The sequence below is a fragment of the Belonocnema kinseyi genome, chromosome 8, assembly GCF_010883055.1.
Source record: "Belonocnema kinseyi isolate 2016_QV_RU_SX_M_011 chromosome 8, B_treatae_v1, whole genome shotgun sequence".
Classification (NCBI taxonomy): domain Eukaryota; kingdom Metazoa; phylum Arthropoda; class Insecta; order Hymenoptera; family Cynipidae; genus Belonocnema; species Belonocnema kinseyi.
Genome location: NC_046664.1, coordinates 32,025,428 through 32,046,476, shown reverse-complemented (window position 1 = coordinate 32,046,476; position 21,049 = coordinate 32,025,428). Strand labels below are relative to the sequence as shown.

The 21,049-nt window shown below is 23.8% G+C and overlaps 1 protein-coding gene across 2 annotated transcripts in view; it reads right to left on the bottom strand.

Moving 5' to 3' along the window:
- LOC117179158 (serine palmitoyltransferase 2) overlaps window positions 1-21,049 on the bottom strand; it is an 86,083-nt gene that overhangs the window by 3,556 nt on the left and 61,478 nt on the right. For both annotated transcript variants that reach the window (XM_033370858.1, XM_033370857.1), the window contains 5 exons: window positions 17,894-18,112; window positions 11,494-11,657; window positions 11,172-11,333; window positions 6,135-6,397; window positions 5,909-6,038 (listed from right to left, as the gene is read on the bottom strand). In XM_033370858.1, coding sequence (XP_033226749.1) covers window positions 5,909-6,038; window positions 6,135-6,397; window positions 11,172-11,333; window positions 11,494-11,657; window positions 17,894-18,112 — 938 coding nt within the window. The remainder of the gene's footprint in view (window positions 1-5,908; window positions 6,039-6,134; window positions 6,398-11,171; window positions 11,334-11,493; window positions 11,658-17,893; window positions 18,113-21,049) is intronic.

Here is a 21,049-nt window from a genome sequence, read left to right as displayed (position 1 = left end):
AGACGTCATTGCCTCTGTAAGTGCTTATTTTGAGGAACTTCCGAAAACGCACTTTTCTGAAGGATTAAAAAAACTTGAAAAGCGATTGACCAAGTGTATAGGAGCTCCAAGGAGATTATGTTGAAAAATAAAAAAAAATTTACCCAAAAAAAATTGTTTTTATACTTCATTCTAAGGACTTATTGAACTACCCTCGTAGATACCCAAGAGTATTTAAACGTGTGCTGTGCCGACGATATCGGTGTAGTTTTTTACAAAAAACTCAATTAATGATGTTTAATCTATCTAGTTTAAGGGGAAAAAGGTTTCATAACAGTTTTTGAAACTTAAAGTAGTTAAAAAACATCCTTTTTGGAAAAAAATTTAAAAAATTACTTCTTTCCTTCTAAAGTTCATAACTTTTTAAGTTTTTGATATTTTTACTTGAATACTTCCGAGATACGGGCTCTTCAAAAATAAAATTAGTCTTATAGTGCTCGTTCCAAAGAAGGTATTTATTTTTAAAAATTAAAAGCTTCAATTCAATGAAAAATCGAACACCGTACTTTGCGTGATTAAACGATTTTATTCATCTTAAACTGCATCTAAAAATGATAAAAATCAAAATTCTGTGAAAATGACTTAGAAAAATAGGTTTTCATGTCATTTTTGAATCTGATTCTATATGTTCCATTTTCTAGAATTTGGTACGTTCTGTCAAAGCGCAAATAAGTCGCTGGGTCTTTCCCACCCAGTATGCCATTTAAGGGTTAAATAAAATAATTGTAGGTACCATTTTAAATTACATTTCAACTCAAAATATATTGCATTTTCAACAGAGAAGATTAATTTTCTGTCCAAAAAGACGAATTTTTAAGAAAGCCAAATAAGTTTTCAAGCCAAATGGTTAAATGCTTTAGAAAACTGTTGATTTTTAATCCGATATCGATTAATTTTGAACAAAAATGTTTATTTTCAATCAAGAAAGATAAGTTTCCAACCAAATTATTACATTTGAACTAAAAAAGAAAAGTTTTTAAACAAAAATGGAACTGTTAATGTTTTTTGAATTAATTCAAAAAAAGAATTCTGAACAAGTTGAATTATCAACAAAAATGATGAATTTGCAATAAACAAGATTAATATTCGAATCAAATAGACGAATTAAAAAATATATATGACTGTTCCACCAAATAGTTAATTTTCTAACATATAAAGAATAAATTATGAGTCAAAGAGGTGTATCTTAAAAATTAATTTTTAATAAGCAGTTTAACTTTGAAAGTAGTTAAATTTTCAACCAAAAAGATGAATTTTCAAACAAATACATGAATTATCTACAAAACAATTGAATTTTCAAATCCAAAATATTATTTTCCAACAAAAAATATAATTTTCTACCAAATAGTTATATTTTTCGATAAATAGTTTAATTCTTAACTAAATAGTTAAATTTTCAACAATAAATTATAGTTTTTATCCAAATAGTTTAAGTCCCTAACAAATGGTTGAATTATCAAAGAAAAAAGACGAATTTTCAACAAAATACATAGATTTTCAAACAAAAAGTTGAATTTTGAACTAAAAGAGATAACATTTTAACCAATAATGAAATAGTTAAATTTTTAGTTAAACCTTCAACAACAAAATTAATTATCAATCAAATTGTTGAATTTTCAAAAAAAAAATTTTTTTAACCAAATACATAGTTGAACTTTCAAGCAAGATACGAATTTTTATCAAAATTTCAAATAAAAAAATTAGTTTTTTTAATAATTGTGAAAGACTGCAAAAGAATACAAAAATTTCTTAAGATTCTGAGGACAATTGAAAATAATTTTTCACTTTGAAAAATTATTGTAACAGAAAGTTTAAGAAGATTTTAAGAGATTACAAAAATTATCAAAGAAGAACATGGAAGATTTTAAAGATTTTTTTAAGTTGCAGGATTTTCAAAAATTGCAGGAAAATTTAGATTAATTTTAAAATATATTTAGAAGTTCTGAAAAAAATGTTAACACACTTCGTTTAAATTACTTGAAATAATTTCAAGTTTTTAATTAATTTTGAATCTTTTCAAAACTTCTATGTATATCTTAAAGTTACTCAAATTTTTTCTACAGATAAGTGTTCAATTGTTATTTATGCGTAAAAATTTAACAATTTCACTCATAAATTAAACACTTTTTACATAAAACAATTAAAATTGTAACGCTTAAAGTTTTAAAGTTCTTCGGAAATCTAAAGATTCAAAGCTTTCTATGTAAAACAATTCAGTTTTAAATTGTTTTCTTTTAAATATTTGGTTTCAATTTACTCGTCTTAAATGTACAGTGAAATATTTCTAAATACTTAATATACTTATTCTTTTTCTACATTAAGAAATTTCAAATTAAATGGGATAAAAATTAAAGAATTTAGACTCACAATATTTTAAATTGAATAAGAACCTTAAATTATAACGATATTATTATGGATTTATTTTTAAGTTCAAAATAGTAAAACGTACGTTTACATTTTTAATGGATAAAAAAATTAATAAATATAACGTATTAATACATTTATTTATTAAATTTAATATAAAAAATAATATAAAGGACGACCTGAAATTCTGAATAAAAAATATGTTATTGATAAATCATGAACATTTTAATTTTTAATTGTTTAATTCTTCAAAACTGCACTTTAATCATATCAAAAACTGTTAAAATGGAACTTGGCCAGATTTTTTTTCTGAGAATTCGTAAAATTCCCAGTTTACCTGTCCGGCGGCCACCCTGTTTTTTATACAAAAATCTTCAATTTTAAAAATTAAAAATATAAAATGGAAAATTTTTGAAGAGAAAGATTTTCGAATGAAGCATTATAAACTAAATGATATAATAATTTATAAAAATCACAATTTAACAAATTATTTTAAAAACGGTTGAAATCTAAGTTCGATAACATTTTTATTCTAAAAATTTTGTAAATTTCCCGGTCAAAAGTTAAATTCACTGTCATTTTCCGATTTTTCCCGGTCTCATAAAATTCCCGGTCATTTCCTGGTTTCCAGATTTCACGGTCCAGCGGCCACCCTGATTTTAGATTTTATAACCTTTAAAGTTTTAAGGTAACACAGTTTTTTTTTAATATTCAGTTAATTTTTTTGAATACGAATTTGAAAATTTAAAAACTTATTTTCAAAGATTTCTTCTTGTATTCTCTTTGCACATTTTTCTTGTATCATCTCATATATTCTCTGAGATGAATAATCTTGAAAATATTTGTTAACAAAAAGGTGGAAATATAAAAATAGAATAAAATAAAATTAAGACTAAATACTCACTAACTACTATGAAAGAACTTTACGTAAGAATAACCCCCTTTCCAGCTTGTTTAAAAATTATTATTATCAAGATTACACATCCGCAAAATATGAAAATTAAAAAAAATTAAATTCCTATTTAAAGGCCTAAACTAAATAATAACCAAAAAATTAAATTACTTTAAGAACTTCCGAATTTAAAAAATATTAAATCTTTTCAAAGAAACAAAAAATTTAATTAAATTAGTAAATTGAACACAGACTTACTCATTTAAAGGAATTTTCTGCAAGATTAACCTATTTTCAACCTTTTTGTTTATTTACATTTTTAACATTACTCATATAAAAATACATAAAATTTAAAGAGAATAAAAGAAGTGGAATAAAATGAAGTTATATATATAGGGAATTTTCTTCCTGATTCAACCCTTTTCCAACTTCTTTTAAATAAATATTTTAAAGATTATTCATCTGAAAAATCATAACATGAAAAAACTTTTTAAAAAAGTAATAAAAAATAAATCTTCGAAAATAGGTAATATTCAATAATAAATATTAATAAAATTTAACATCTTTACAAAAAACATATTTGTGTTATAATATATCATATTATTTATTATTTAATCTATTTTTACACTATTTTTGAACTAAAAGTAGAAAAGTTAATATTTAATTTATTTGGCTTGTCTCATATATTCTCAGATGAATAATCTTGAAAATATTTGTTTAAAAAAAGCTGGAAATATAAAAATAGAATAAAATAAAATTAAGACTAAATACTAACTACTATGAAAGAATTTTACGTAAGATTAACCCCCATTCCAGCTTGTTCAAAAATTAATATTATCAAGATTACACATCCACAAAATATGAAAATTAAACAAAAATTAAATCCCTATTTAAAGGAATAAACTAAATAATAACCGAAAAATTAAATTACTTAAGAACTTCCGAATGAAAAAAATTTTTAAATCTTTTTAAAGAAATAAAAAATTTAATTAAATTAAATTAGTAAAGTGAATACAGACTTACTCATTTAAAAGAATTTTCTGCAAGATTAACCAATTTTCAACCTTTTTTTTTATTGACATTTTAAACATTACTCATATAAAAATACATAAAATTTGAAAAATTTAAAGAGAATAAAGGAAGAAAAAGTGGAATAAAATAAAATGATATATATAGGGAATTTTCTATCTGATTCAACCCTTTCCCAACTTCTTTTAAATAAATATTTTAAAGATTATTCATCTGAAAAATCATAATATAAAATTTTTTTTTTAAAAAGTAATAAAAAATAAATCTTCGAAAATAGGTAATATTCCATCATAAATATTAATAAAATTTAAAATCTTTACAAAAGACATATTTGCATTATAATATATCATATTATTTATTATTTAATCTATTTTTTACACTATTTTTGAACTAAAAGTAGAAAAGTTAATGTTTAACTTATTTGGCTTGTTTCATATATTCTCAGATGAATAATCTTGAAAATATTTGTTTAAAAAAAGCTGGAAATATAAAAATAGAATAAAATAAAATTAAGACTAAATACTAACTACTATGAAAGAATTTTACGTAAGATTAACCCGCTTTCCAGCTTGTTCAAAAATTAATATTATCAAGATTACACATCCGCAAAATATGAAAATTAAACAAAAATTAAATTCCTATTTAAAGGACTAAACTAAATAATAACCGAAAAATTAAATTACTGAAGAACTTCCGAATTAAAATTTTTTTTAAATCTTTTCAAAGAAATAAAAAATTAAATTAAATTAAATTAAATTAGTAAAGTGAATACAGACTTACTCATTTGAAAGAATTTTCTGCAAGATTAACCAATTTTCAACCTTTTTTTTATTGACATTTTCAACATTACTCATATAAAAATACATAAAATTTGAAAAATTTAAAGAGAATAGAGGAAGAAAAAGTGGAATAAAATAAAATGATATATATAGGGAATTTTCTGTCTGATTCAACCCTTTTCCAACTTCTTTCAAATAAATATTTTAAAGATTATTCATCTGAAAAATCATAATATAATTTTTTTTTTAAAAAGTAATAAAAAATAAATCTTCGAAAATAGGTAATATTCCATCATAAATATTAATAAAATTTAAAATCTTTACAAAAAACATTTTTGTATTATAATATATCATATTATTTAATCTACTTTTTACGCTATTTTTTAACGAAAAATAGAAAAGTTAATCTTCACTTTACTAATGTTATTTTATTCTTTTTTGTTATTTCTTGGTAAAGATTTTGAATTTCAGTTTTTTTAACTTTAATTTAATCTTTTTTATATGTTAGAAAAATACATACATAGTTCTATTTTATACAAGGTTGCTAGGTCGCATTGAGTTGTTATAAAATAGTCGAACGAGAGTGTGGAATTGTGAGGCAGTTGAGTCGGATCGCGGACCAAGATTGTGGGCTAAAGAGTTGAATTATATTTGTTACATTTATTAAAATTGACATAAACAATCTTACAAATATTTATTTGAAAAGGGTGAATTAAACCAAAATTAATTAATCCTGAGCCTAAAATATAAAAGGGAAATAGGGGAAAGAGAGTAAAGTCTGAATTTTATGATCCTTCTAACTCACATAGTCCAATTGTTCCTTTGTGTGTGCTGCTGAAAGACAAAATCTTATTCTTCCTTCCATCAAGGGAGTAGCCGGAAATCCAACGCCGACTGTTGCTATATTTTTCGTAGTGAGAGTTCGAACCACAGATCTGAAGAAAAAAGAAAGATATACAAAATTTCAGAAAACGAATAAAAAATGGAGAAATTGGTCCACTTGTTTAAACAATTATTTTTGCTGGACGTACCCTATTTTCGAATAGAGGTAGACTAGCATTGGCACGACTGGCGAGTCTTCATTCCCGTAAATGATGACTCCAATTTGATGAAGCCGCCTTCTGAAATATCGAGTATTTCTAGCAAGCTGCTTGGTCCGTTTTCTACCCGCATCTGTTCCATCTTCGCCCGCAATGATTCGCATCGAGGTGATAATTTGCTGGGCAATTGGCGGAGACATCGCGGCTGCATATGTGTGTGCATGACTATAGACTCTTAAATAATTGATTAAATCCTGAAATTAAAGAAAGAAAATTACAAAACACTGGGTAAAGCTGACCGCCTTTATATTTATATGACAAAAGAATTTTATATGTCAAAAGAAGTTACATTTATACCGCTGAAAAGATTTATTTTTTCCAAGACAGTTACATTTTTAATCCAAGAAAGACACATTTTCAATCAAGAAAGATGACTTTTCTACCATTAAAGATGAATTTTCAAACCAAAAGGATGAATTTTTTAACAACATAGTTAAGTTTTCCGTCAAAAATGATGAACTTAAAAAAAGAATTAAATTTTCCAAAAATAAATAGATTTTTCACAAAATAGTTGAATTTTCAATTTAAAGAGATGCATTTTCAATCAAATGGTCAAATTTTCAAGGAAAAATTTTTTTTAAGAAGGCAGTTGAATTTTTTAAATAAAGCATAAATTATGAGTCAAAGAGGTGAATTTTACAAATTAATTAATAGCTTTAGATGTTAATTTTGTTTGTCTACTTGGTCTAAATCAATATTATTAAAACATTGATTAATCTTAATATTGTGCAAAAAATGCTCTCTAGCTCCGCTGGGCATTTTTTCACAATCTTAAGATTAAACAATATTTTAATAATATTGATTTACACCAAATAGACAAAATTAACATCTAAAACTATTAATTTCCCTGGTCAAAAAAACCTCCATCAATATTTAAAGTGAAATACGTACAAATACGTGAATTATCTACAAAACATTTGAATTTTCAAATCCTAAATATGATTTTTCAACAAAAAGATCATTTTCTACCAAATAGTTACATTTTCAGATAAATAGTTTAATTTTAAATCAAATAGTTAAATTTTCAACAACAAATATTTTCCATCCAAAGAGTTTAAGTTCCTAAGAAATTGTTGAATTTTCAACCAAAAAAAACGAGGTTTATACAAAACAGTCGAATTTTCAAACAAAAATTTAATCAACAACAAAAATTTCTGATTAAAAATGCAAAGAATTTTCAACAAAACAGTTAATTTTTCAACCAGAGATGAATATTAAAAAAAAAATTATCAACCAAGTATTTAAATTTTCAACAAGAAATTAATTTTTAACCAAATGCATAGTTGAACTTCCAAGTAAGAGACCAATTTTCATCAAAATAATTGAATTTTCAATCTACAAAGATCAATTTTCAAACAAAAAAAGATTAAACTTCAACCAAAAAACAAGTATTAAAATTTTTAACCAGAAAATTTGAGCATGTAACATAAAAGTTCTTTTTTAACCAAATTATAAAATTGTTAACAAAATGGTAGATCTTTTAAACAAATAGTTGATTTTTCAACAAAAAAAATAATTAAAAAAAAGAAAGAGTTGAATTTTCAACCCAAAAATATTTCCTACCCCAAGAGATAAATTTGACTATTAAAACAAATTTTCACGAAATAATTAAAGATTTAACAAAAGAGTAAAATTTTCAAGCCGAAAAGATAAATTTTTTCCAAGACAGTTAAAATTTTAACAAAAAAGGTATATTTTTCAACCAAGAAAAATGCATTTTCTACCACAAAACATGAATTTTCTACCAAACAGTTTAATTTTTAGTTTATGCAATATACAGTATAAAGTTTTAAAGCTAAAAAAACGACTTATCTACAAAAAAGGTTGAATTGTCAACCCAAAAATATGATTTTTCAACAAAAAATGTAAAAGAATGCTGGATAATTTAATCAAAATTCAGGGTGAATTACAAACGAATTCAAATGAGTTGAAAATTTTGTTCTAACTCAAAACTTAAAACAAAAGTATAATAAATCTATTGAATTGAATATGATTGACAAAATTTTGAAAAATTCAACAGAATTCAGCAAGGGTTAATTTTTTTAATTTAAAGATTTCACAATAAATTAATAAAAATCCAGAATTAATTACAAACGAATTTAAGTGAGCCTAAACAAATGTTTAAAAAGCAAAATATTCCACTGATTTCAGTAAAATTATAATGAATTTATATGAATTCAAGAAACTTTGATGGCATTCATAAACATTTTAAAGAATATAATTGAAAAAAAATTTTGAAAAAAAATTCTATTGAATTTAGAGAAAATCAAGGGAATTCAAAAGAATTTGATAAATTTCTTCAGAATTCCAGGTGAATTTAAAATACTTCAGGGCGAATTTAAAAAAAAAACTCAAAAAAATATATATTGAATTAAGTAGAATTCAGTAAATTTAGAAGACTTCAAGTGAATTTAACAAACTTCAGGGTAAATTCAAAAGATTCAAGAGAATATCAAAGAATTAAAAAGAATGAGAAAGAATTAAGGAATCAAGTCCAGATGATGACTTGAAGAAATAACAAATATTCCTTCGATTTCAGTAAAATTTGAGTACATTTAGAAGGATTCGATTATATTTATACGAAATCAAGATTCACAGTAGAATTAGTAAATAAGAATCTGATAAACCTGATTACAAAAAGTTGAAAATTCAAATCAGATGCATTGAATTCAGTGGATTTCAAAGAGATATAAAAGAGATCAGAGAGAATGGCCGTTTTAATCGACGAAGTAAATTCCTGGTCATTTCCCGGTTTTTTCCCGGTTCGAAAACATTTTTCACGGTCAATGAAATTTAAAAAATGGAACACTAAAGTTAACAAAAATTTCACTAGAGGTCATAAAAACTGAGCTGCAAATTAAAGCACTCAAAATGGAACTGTTAAATTTTGAACTTTCAAAATCGAAATTTAAAAGTTTTTAATTAAAAAATGTTGTATTAAAATGATCAATAATTTACGCGTATAAAATTGAAGGTACTAACACTTTTCAATATAAAAAAAAATAAATCCACGTTATTATTTTCAATGCTCTAAAATGAAAAATCAATCAACGAACTTTAAAATTTTCAAAATTTTATAATTTTAATGAATTTTACGCTAGAAACACCAAATATTGAGAAAAAATTAACTGAACACTTTTTAAATTAGAGATTCAATTATTTTATTTTTAAATAGTTTAAACATCCTTGGAAAGCTTCAAAATCTTGAGAAATCTAGAAGTTGTTTTAAATTTAAAATTATTTTGGAATTCTTTTCAGAACTTCTAAATATCTGTCAAAATGAATTGAATTTGTTCTACAATTTTCAGAAAATCCTATAAATTTTAGAAAATTGCTTTACAATTCGAATGTATAAATAACAATTGAACATTTATTATTTTTAGGCGAAATTTGAGTAATTTTAAGAGATATGTAGAAGTTTTGAAAAGATTCAAACTTAATGCAAAACTTGAAATGATAGCCTAATATAAAACAAAATGTAGATTTTCGGAGATTTTAAACAAAAAATTAGATTGTTTTCAAGAATTGTGAAAGGCTTCAAAAGAATAAAAACATTTTATTAAGATTCCTAGGAAAATTAAAAATATTTTTTATTTTGAAAAATTATTTTAAGAGAATATTTAAAAAGTTTTTCAAAGATTTAAACAAAATTTTCAAAAAAGATTCTAGAACATTTTAAGAAAACTTTCTAAAATTTGCATGATAATTTGTAATCTTTTTAAAACTCCTAATTATCTCTTAAAATTACTCAAATTTTTTCTACAAATTTCCATTTGTAAATTATACATCAAAATTTTAAAATTTCACTTACAAATGAAGCATTTTTCGAAATTTTAACGATTCCAGGTTTTCTATGTCAAACAATTCAGCTAAAGATTCTTTACTTTCAAATATTTGGTTTCAATTTACTTGTCGTAAATAAAAATTTAAGTATTGCTAAACATTCAATCATTAATCTTTTTTTCAATTAAAAATTTCAAATTAAATGGGTTAAAAATTGAATATTTTCGACTGAAACAATATTTCAAATTTAATAAAATCCTTTAATTAAGAATATAATAATATGAAGTTATATTTATGTTGAAAATAGTTTATAAACTTTCAGTCACACGTTCACATTTGTTTAATGACTAAGACTCTCAAATTTAAACCGCTTAAGATTTAACGTTAAAATCTGAAAATTCTTAAACTTTGAAATGTCTTAAAATCGTTTTGTCAAATCTTTTTTGTTCACTTTTTATTACTTAAGGTACAGATCAATTAAAACATATTTATTGATTTATTAAGTAAAAATGTTTTTATCCAAAATTTTCAACATTAAAGGCTTTTTTTTTATTCGTTCAAGTCTTTAAGAAAGCATTTAAAAATTCTTCAAATTAAAAATCTAAGCTTAGAAATACAAATTGCAAATGAAAATTTTTTAAAGTAAAAAAATTTTGAATTACGCATTATAAGCTAAATAATAGCATAATTGAAAAACATAACAATTCAACTAATTATTTAAAAACTGTTGAAATCGAACGTGCACAAATTTTTCTTCTACAAATTTGTAAAATTCCCGGTAAAAAAAAATTCAGTGTCATTTTCCGGTCTCAAAAAATGTCCGGTCATTTCCCGGTTTCCTGATCCAGCGACCACCCTGAACTGAAAAAAAGTTACATTTATAAAAGGTGACGATGATTTGTTCCTTTTAAGTACCCATTACTGCTTTAATATCTGGAAAATTCCATTAAAAATGCTGACAAATGACCAGAAACTAGAATTCAAAACTAAGGAGTTGACCTCTCGGTTTTTGAATCTACTTTAAAATATTGCACTAAGATTTCAAAAGATTTCACAAAAACTTCAAAATATTTCAAAGATTTAAAAAGATTACACGAAGTCTTGTACATCCGATTTCAAGCATGATCAACCCCTTATTAAAAATAGTAATTATATAATTAAAATTAAATTTAAAAAAATATTAACCTTCGTGCCAGCTATGTATCCACCAGCAGATCCAAAGCTTTTTGTGAAAGTTCCCATGAGAATGTCAATTTCCCTTGGATCGACTCCATAATAATCACACACTCCTCTGCCACTTTTACCTATTGCGCCCGTACTATGCGCTTCATCTAGATAAAGATAGGCCTGAATAGTATAAAAAAAACGTTAGAATAAACGACTTTTTTATTTCTAGAAATGATCGTGCAACAGCGACTTATTTTCTCTCAAAAAGCATTTAGTCTCTCAAATTAAAGCTACATCTTCCTGACTTTCAAATCATGCAGTCTCGTGACTTTGACTCTACCTTGTACTTTTTCTTTAAGGCTATTATTTCAGGAAGATGCACGATGGAGCCCTCCATCGAGTAAATGCCCTCGACGACTATCAAAATTTTCCTCCAAGGCTTTCCACCCTCAGGTTGACCAGATACTATCGCCTTCTTCAAGATTTGCTCCAGATGCTTCACATCTGTCAATTAAAAATTTAAATTAATCTTTAACAAACAAAGAAAAATATTAACCAAATAGTAGTTGAATTTTCAACCCATTAAGATTAATTTTCAAGCAAATGGTGAAATTTTTAAACAAAAAAGATTAAACATCAACCTAGAACAAAATAATTAAATTTTGATATTTCGTTTGAGTTTGATATTTCCACCAAAAAATACGAATTTTCAAATAAATATGTGAATTGTCAAGCAAATAATTAAATTTTCTGTTAAAAAAATAATTTTTAATCAAGAATATAAATGTTTTACAAGGTAGTTCAATTTTCAACCTAGTTGTTCAATTTTTAAACAAAAATATGATCCTTTAACAACTACAAATATTTATTAAAGAAATACTTGAATTTTCAACCTACAAAGATAAATTTTCAAGCGAATGGTGGAATTTTTAAACAAAGAAGATTAAACATCAACCTAAAACCAAATAGTTGGATTTTTAACCAAGAAACATGAATTTTTCATAAAAAAGATGAATTTTCAATGCAAGAAAGATGAATTCTCACGGAAAAGTTTTGATATTTCGACCAAAAAATACGAATTTTCAATTAAATATGTAAATTTTCAAGCAAACAATTAAATTATCTGTTTAAAAAATGAATTTTCATACAAGAATATAAATGTTTTACAAGGCAGTTTAATTTTCAACCTAGTTGTTCAATTTTTAAACAAAAATATGATCCTTTAACAACTACAAATATTTATTAAAGAAATACTTGAATTTTCAACCGACAAAGATAAATTTTCAAGCGAATGGTGGAATTTTTAAACAAAGAAGATTAAACATCAACCTAAAACCAAATAGTTGAATTTTTAACCAAGAAACATGAATTTTTCATAAAAAAGATGAATTTTCAATCCAAGAAAGATGAATTCTCACGGAAAAGTTTTGATATTTCGACCAAAAAATACGAATTTTCAATTAAATATGTAAATTTTCAAGCAAACAATTAAATTATCTGTTTAAAAAATGAATTTTCATACAAGAATATAAATGTTTTACAACGCAGTTTAATTTTCAACCTAGTAGTTCAATTTTTAAACAAAAAGATGATCCTTTAGCAACTACAAATAATTATTAACGAAATACTTGAATTTTCAACCTACGAAGATAAATTTTCAAGCAAATGGTAGAATTTTGAAACAAAAAAGATTAAACATTAACCTAAAACCAAATAGTTGAATTTTTAACCAAGAAATTTGATTATTTAACATAAAAGATTATTTTCAGCCAAGAAACAATAATTTTTTATCATAAAAAAGATGAATTTTCAATGCAAAAAAGATGAATTCTCAACGAAAAGTTTGATATTTCGATCAAAAAATACGAATTTTCAAGGAAATAATTAAATTTTCTGTTTAGAAAATTAATTTTCATCCATGAATAGAAATTTTCAAACTAGTAGTTCAATTTTTTACCAAAAAGATGATCCTTTAACAACAACAAATAATTATTAACGAAATACTTGAATTTTCAACCTACTAAGATAAATTTTCAAGCAAATGTTGGATTTTTTAAACAAACAAGATTAAACATCAAACTAAAACCCAATAGTTGAATTTTTTAATCAAGAAACATGGATTTTTCATAAGAGAATGAATTTTCAATGCAAAAAAGATGAATTATCAACGAAAATTTTGATATTTCGACAAAAAAAAAAACGATTTTTCAATTAAATACGTGAATTTTCACGCAAATATTTAAATTTTCTGTTTAAAAAATTAATTTTCATTCAAGAATATAAATTTTTAACACGATAATTCAATTTTCAACCAAGTAGTTAAATATGTAACTAAAAAGATACATTTTCAACAAAATAAATAAATTATCTACAAAACAGATGTATTTTCAAAACCAAAATATAATTTTCAACAACAACAAAAGTTATTCAAAATTTTCAAATAAATAGCGGAATTTTCAACAAAAAATATATTTTTCATCGAAATAGTTCAAGTTCCTAACAAATTGTTGAATTTTCAGGTCAAAAAGACGAATTTTTCACAAAATAGTTGAATTTTAGACCCGAAAATATTTTAATTTTTAACCACAGAACATTAATTTTCTACCAAAGAAGATAAATTTTCAACGAAACAGTTGAGTTTTTCACCTCAAAGTCGAATATATTATACTTTTAAATCTAAAAAGATGAATTTTTAACCAAGAAAGATGATTGTTCAACCTAATACAGAGTCGAATTTTAAACAAAACAAAAAACTAATTCTTGACCATACAGTTGCATTACAAAGACCAATTTTCAACCGAATCATCGAATTCTCAAACAAAAAAAGAATTAACTTAAACCATGAAAAGTTGAATTTTTTAAGAAACTGTAGGGTTTTCAAAATAAAGAGGGAATTTTTTAGAAGACAAATGAATTTTCAACCTGAAAAATTGAGTTTTTAATAAAACACTCCATTTTTAACAAAACAATCAAATTTTCAACAAACCAATTGATTTTTAAAGTAAAATGATCTATTTTCAACATAAAATTAATTTTTTAACAAACAAACTCAACTTTTAACAAAATAGTACATATTTTAATAAAAAAAGAAGGTTAATTAACAAACGAAAAATCTAATAGTTGCTATTTTAACCAAAAAAGATTTTATTTTGACGGGTTTTCAACAAAATAGTTGTGTCTTTAGTCAAAAACAGATCATTTTTAACCAAACAATTTCATTTTAAAACAAAATTTCAACCAAATTCTTGAATTTTTATTCTAAGAAGTCAGATTTTCCAGAAAACAATTGAATTTTTAACGAAAAAGTTAAATTTAAACAGAATAATTCTACTGTCCACCGAATAGTTTAATTTTATGCCTAATTTTAGAATTTTGCACACCCAAAGATGAATTTTCAACCAAAAAGTTGAATTTTCTACGAAAATAATAGAATTTTCAACCCAAAACGACGAATTTTCTACACAAAAGTTGACTTTTCAACCCGAAAATATGAACTTTCAACAAAAAGTTAATTTTTAACAAAATAGTTCAATTTTAAACTAAAAGCTATTAACTTTACCAAAAAAATGCGATTGTTAGTTACAATTTAAAAAATTGATTTAAAAAACGAATTTTTAACAGAGTACTTCAATTTTAAACGAAGCAGTTAAATTTTCAAGCAAAAAGATTAATTTTTTCCAAAAAATATAAATTTACAACGAAATTCATAAATTTTCAATCAAATTGTTGAATTTTTTAAGAAAACGCAACCATTTTTCAGCCAATAAGGGAGTACTTAAATTTTCAACAACAAAATTATTCACTTTAAACCAATAAAGAAAGAATTTTCAACAAAATAATTAAACCTTCAACCAATAAATTGAATAGTTAACAAAATAGTTCGAATTTTAACTGAGTAGTAGAATTTTCAACTAAAAACGATGAATTAAAAAAAAGTTAATTTCTCGGTTAAATTAATTAATTTTTAACCAAAAATATTGAATTTTTTCAACAAAAAAAAAACAGTTAAATCTTCAACCAACCAATTGATTGGTTAGCAAAATCAAATTGTTCAATTTTTTAAGCTGAAAAGACGAGTTTTCTACAAAAGAATTTAATTATATTTTCAATTTCAAGCCGAAAATATGAACTTTCAACCAAACAGTTGAATTTTCTACGAAAATAATAGAATTTTCAACTAAAAACGACGAATTTTCTACAAACAAGTTGTCTTTTCAACCCAAAAAAATTTAACTTTTAACAGAAAGTTCATTTTTAACCAAATAGTTCAATTTTAAACTAAAAGTTATCAATTTTATTTAAATATGGTATAGTTAAATGTGCAATTGGAAAAATTTATTTAATAAAAAACTAACTTTTAACAAAACAGTTAAATTTTCAACAAATTATGGAATTATTAAATTTTCAATAAGAAGAATTAATTTTCAACCAATAAAGAAATATTTTTCAACAAAAGAAGTAAATTTTCAACCAATAAATTGAATGGTTAACAAAATAGTTCAACTTTCAACTGCGTAGTTGAATTTTCAAGTAAAAACGATGAATTTTCAACCCAAAATGTAATAGTTCAATTCTTAGTTAAATTAATTAATTAAAAAAAAAATCGAATTTTCAACAAATCAGTTAAATATTCAGCCAATTAATTAAATGGTCAACAAAATAGTTCAAATTCCAACTGAGTAGTTGAATTTTCGACTAAAAACGAGGAATTTTCAACAAGATAAGTACATTTTCCACCAAAAAATTAAATTTTCAATAAAATAGTTGGACTTTCAACTAAGTAGTTGAATTTTCAACTAAAAATGATGAATTTTCAACCAAAAATAGAATAGTTATATTCTTAGGTAAATTGATAAATTTTTAACCTAAAAAAATCGAATTTTTAACAAAACAGTTAAATCTTCAAACAATAGATTAAATTATTAACAAAATAGTTCAACTTTCAACTGAGTAGTTGAATTTTTAACTAAAAACGATGAATTTGCAAACAAAATAATTAAATTTTCAACCAATAAATTGAATGGTTAAGAAAATAGTTGAAATTTCAACTAAAAATGCTGAATTTTCTACTAAAAATTAAATAGCTATATTTTTACTTAACCCATTAACGACCAAAGCTATCAATTTTATAACATGAGTTTGACCGCAAAATTTATGGGTATAACAAAACAACAAATAGATCAAAAGTACTGTTCCTTATGTTTTTGGTTGAGCTAAATTCGAATCCGTGATCAAAATTCGAATATTTTGACTTCAAAATTAAATATGGCCGTTTTTGCATACAAAAATAGTAAAAAACGTTTGATTTTTTATTTTTATAATTTATTTCAGACATAAAACGCGTTAATATCTTAAAATTTCTTTAACCATCGGTGCACGAAATTCTTAAACTTTAACAGAAAATTTTTATATTTATATATTTTTTTAAATATTTTTTCTTCCAAAATGGCGGACAAAATGCAAAAATGTCCCAAAAGTCAAAAAATATTCTTGAATTTTTTCAAATTTTTTGAAATTTTTTTTTGCAAATTTCAAATTTTTGAGTTTATGAAAAATCAAAAATTTTTTTTAAAAAAGCTAAAAAATTTTCATAGTGTTCTATGGTTAATTTTAAGACATTTTTATTCCATGGAACTTTTTTGTTAACTTTCAAGTTTTTGAGAAAAACAAAGATGACGGAAAAAACCAGTTTTTGGAACATTTTTGCATTTTGTTCGCCATTTTGGAAGAATATACACACACACACACACATATTGTTAAAGTTTAGGAATTTCGTGCACCGATGGTTGAAGAAATTTTAAGATATTAACACGTTTTATGTCTGAAATAAATTATAAAAATAAAAAATCAAACGTTTTTCACTATTTTTATATGCAGAAACGGCCATATTTAATTTTGAAGTCAAAATATTCGAATTTTGACCACGGATTCGAATTTAACTCACCCAAAAACATAAGGAACAGTACTTTTGATCTATTTATTGTTTTGTTATACCCATAAATTTTCCGATCAAACTCATGTCATAAAATTGATAGCTTTGGTCGTTAATGGGTTAAATTAATTAATTTTTAACCTAAAAAAATCGAATTTTCAACAAAGCAGTTAAATATTCAACCAATTAATTAAATGGTTAAGAAAATAATATAATTTTCAACTAAGTCGTTGAATTTTCAAGTAACAACGATGAATTTTCAACCCAAAATAGAATAGTTAAATTCTTAGTTAAATTAATTTTCAACAACAAAAAAATCGAATTTTCAACAAAACAGTTAAAAATTCAAACAATAGATTAAATGGTTAACAAAATAGTTCAACTTTCAAATGTTCAGTTGCATTTTCGACTAAAAGCGAGGAATTTTCAACATAATAAGTACATTTTCAATCAATAAATTGAATGGCTAACAAAATAGTTGAATTTTCAACTAACTATGATAAATTTTCAACCAAAAATTGAATAATTATATTCTAAGAACGATGAATTTTCAACCAAAAATTCAATAAATTAACTTTACTTTACTTTTTAATTTAATTTTAATTAACTTTATTAATTTAAATTAATTTTTAAACAAAACAAAAAATATGATTTTCAAAAAAATAGTTTTTCAAATATTTCAACAAATTGTGTTATTTTCATTTATATTTTTCTGAAACCCTGGAAATATGACGTAGTTTTTGAACGGTTCCATATTCATTGTGTGATTTTTGATTACAAATGTATTATTATACAATTTAAAACTTACTGTTATGCCTAAATACTCTGGTCGTTGCTCCAGAAAGCCTTAAGCCAAGAATAAGAGAAGCGTGGTTCTTCTCATCGCTGAGAACTAAACAGCCTTTGCTGATTAAAGAAGGAATATTCAGAGTGTTTGTGGCGAATCCCATTCCAAAAACGATGGCATCGTCAACACCCAAAAATCTAGCAGTCAGCTTCTCTAATTCTTCGTGGATTGGCATGCTCCCTATTTAATTTATCGAGAATATCAAGATCAATTAGATATATTGTATCGGAGGGGAAATTCATGGCATAATCACAACATTCATTGCACAGACTGTTTGCAAATATTTAAATTTAAATTAAATTGGAAACTGCACCCTAAAAAGAAAATATTGGGAATGGTTAAACTGCGATACGCCACCTGGTGACAAAAATCCGAACTAGAAAGAATAGGTATCATTTTAAAGATGCATTTTAATTTATGCATAAAAGTGTTTTAACGATTTTTGTTGTGGAGTTTAAATTATTTACTGGATACTGAAAATAATCCTTTATCGGACACAAAGGGGTGTAGATGGAATTTACATTTTATAAGGTAAAAAAAATATTTTTTGTACAGAAATATTTTTCTTAAAAAAGAAATATCTATTTATTGTAACTTTTTAAAGATTATAAAATTAAATGGACTTGTTTTGAAGCAAAACTGAACTTAAAGAAAACTGATCTGAATATTAGGTTAGAAATTTTACAGAAATTTTACAAATTTATAGACAAAAATCTTCGGCTTTAATAAATTTTTAATTTTAGATTATAACTGTTAGGTGTGGATTTTATTTTAAATAATTTTAAAATGCACTTTTAAAGACTTAAGCCATTAAAAATTAGAAGCGTTTGAAGTCGAATATTTTAGATATAAAACATTTTTAGTTGATCAACCGTCAATATAAATTAATAATGATTTTTAAAATTAAACTGTTCTTTAAGCTTTAAAAAGTGAATAATAATTAATTTTACAAAACTATTCGAAATCAGGTTCGCAATTTAAGAATTTCCAGTTTCTGGAGTTAAAAAATATGTAAACTATTTCAATTTGAAAGTCTTATTAGTTAAACAAATGTAAATGCCCGATTGAAACTTTATAAACTATTAAAAAATTTTAAATAACTCCAAAATAATATATTCATAATTAAAAGCTTTGATTAAATTTCATATATTATTTTAGTCTAAAATATTCCATTTTTAAACCATTCATTAAAACAAATTTAATTAAGATAAATAAAAATGATTTAATATTTAGAAATATCTGATTATTAAAAATCAGTAATTGCAGTTAAATATTAAAAACTAAATTTTGAACTTTACATTTTAATTGTTCTATTTAAAAAAATTTTATTTGTGAATCAAATTTTTGAACTTTGATATATAAATAATAATTGAATACATATTATTCTTTTAAAAAATCAAGTAAGTTGAAGAAATATTTAGAAGTTTGAAAAAAAATCAAATTAAATTTAAATTTTGTAATGATTTGAAATAGTTTAAACAAAGTGTCTACGTGTACCGACAAAATCTATCTATTAGTAGTAAAATTTTGGTGTAAATAGCCCACGGACTAATTTAAAACGAAAAAATATTTCCTATAAAAATTGCAAATGATTTTTATTTTGAAAAGATAATTTTGAGTGATTATTTAAAAAGATTTAGAAAGATTTACAAAATTATCAAAACTGAATGTGGGAGATTTTAGGGAAATTTGTTTAATTTGGCAGAATTAAAAAAAAAATTTTGAATAAACTGGATTCATTTTAAAGGATGTTTAAAAGTTCTGAAATAATTTCAAAAATAATAAAAAATTTGAAAAAAATGTAAACAACATGCAGATGTTTTAAGATTTTCGAATAAGATTTGGAAGCATTTTCAGGATTTTTTAACTATTTAAAATAGCTTTAAATGCTATAATTTTCAAAAAATTTAAACTCATTAATTGATTCTTCAATTTAGACTTCAGAGCATTGGGAATTTTAACGTGGATTTATATTTTTAGAACTGAATCTGAATCTTTGAACTCTATAATTTATGAAAGTTAAAAAATTTATGTTTCAGTTTAACTGTATTTAGTTTAAAATTGTTCAGTTTAAAAGTGTTAGTAGCTTCCATTTTATATTTGCAGCTCAGCTTTTATTAACTCAAATGGAAAAATTGTTAGCTTTAGAGTTCGATTTTTTAAATTTCATTGACCATGGAAAATGTTTGCGAACCGGGAAAAACCCGGTAAACGACCGGGAATTTTTTATTGGAATAAAACGGCCAACCTAAATCGTCTATTATTCATATTTTTCTCATAATTTGGATTAAATTTGTGGCTACATACAGTAATTAAAATTTATTTAAACTTAAATTCATTAAAACTTACACGAAATAGTGAAATAATTGTTTTTTTTAAAACCTATTTGACAAAAATGTGTTTTTTCACTGTATAACATGGAAATTCTATCTAAAAATATTAGTTTTTGATGAAGATTTGTTTTTAGTATCTAATCATTGTTTTATACTTCAGAAAACTATCGTAAAACACTTTTATGCAAAAATTAATTTACATCTTTAAAATTATACCTATTCATTCTAGTTCCAGTTTTCGACGCCAGGTGGCGAAATAGTAGACCACCATTCCCAATACCCCTGGATTTTTTTATTTATTGAAAAAGGAATGATTTTTTGGATTTGAGATACGATGCATTTTTTTTAATTCAATGAGATGAATGTTTTGTTTTTGAGAATTCGTCATTGAATCCACCTGATATAACAGAGTGATTGGATAACTTTATTTTCTAAATTCCCTTAATTTTCCTTAACTAATTTTTAACTTTTCCCTGACCATTAATTATTTACCGACCAACACTCTAATCAGGTACAATTTTAAATAGAGAATCTTTTATACATCGAACAAAAGGATATTTTATATTTAAATTTAGAACATTTTTTTATTAAATATTTTCAAGGCTACCGAAGTCTAATTTACTTGAAAACAATGAAAAAGTGCCTAATATGCATTAATAATGTGACTAGGGTTCTTTTGAATTTAAAAGAATTCAAAAGAATTTGATGAATTGAAACGAGATTTAAAAATTCCATTGATTTCAGTAAAATTATAAGGAATTAAGACAAATTTAAGGGAAATGAG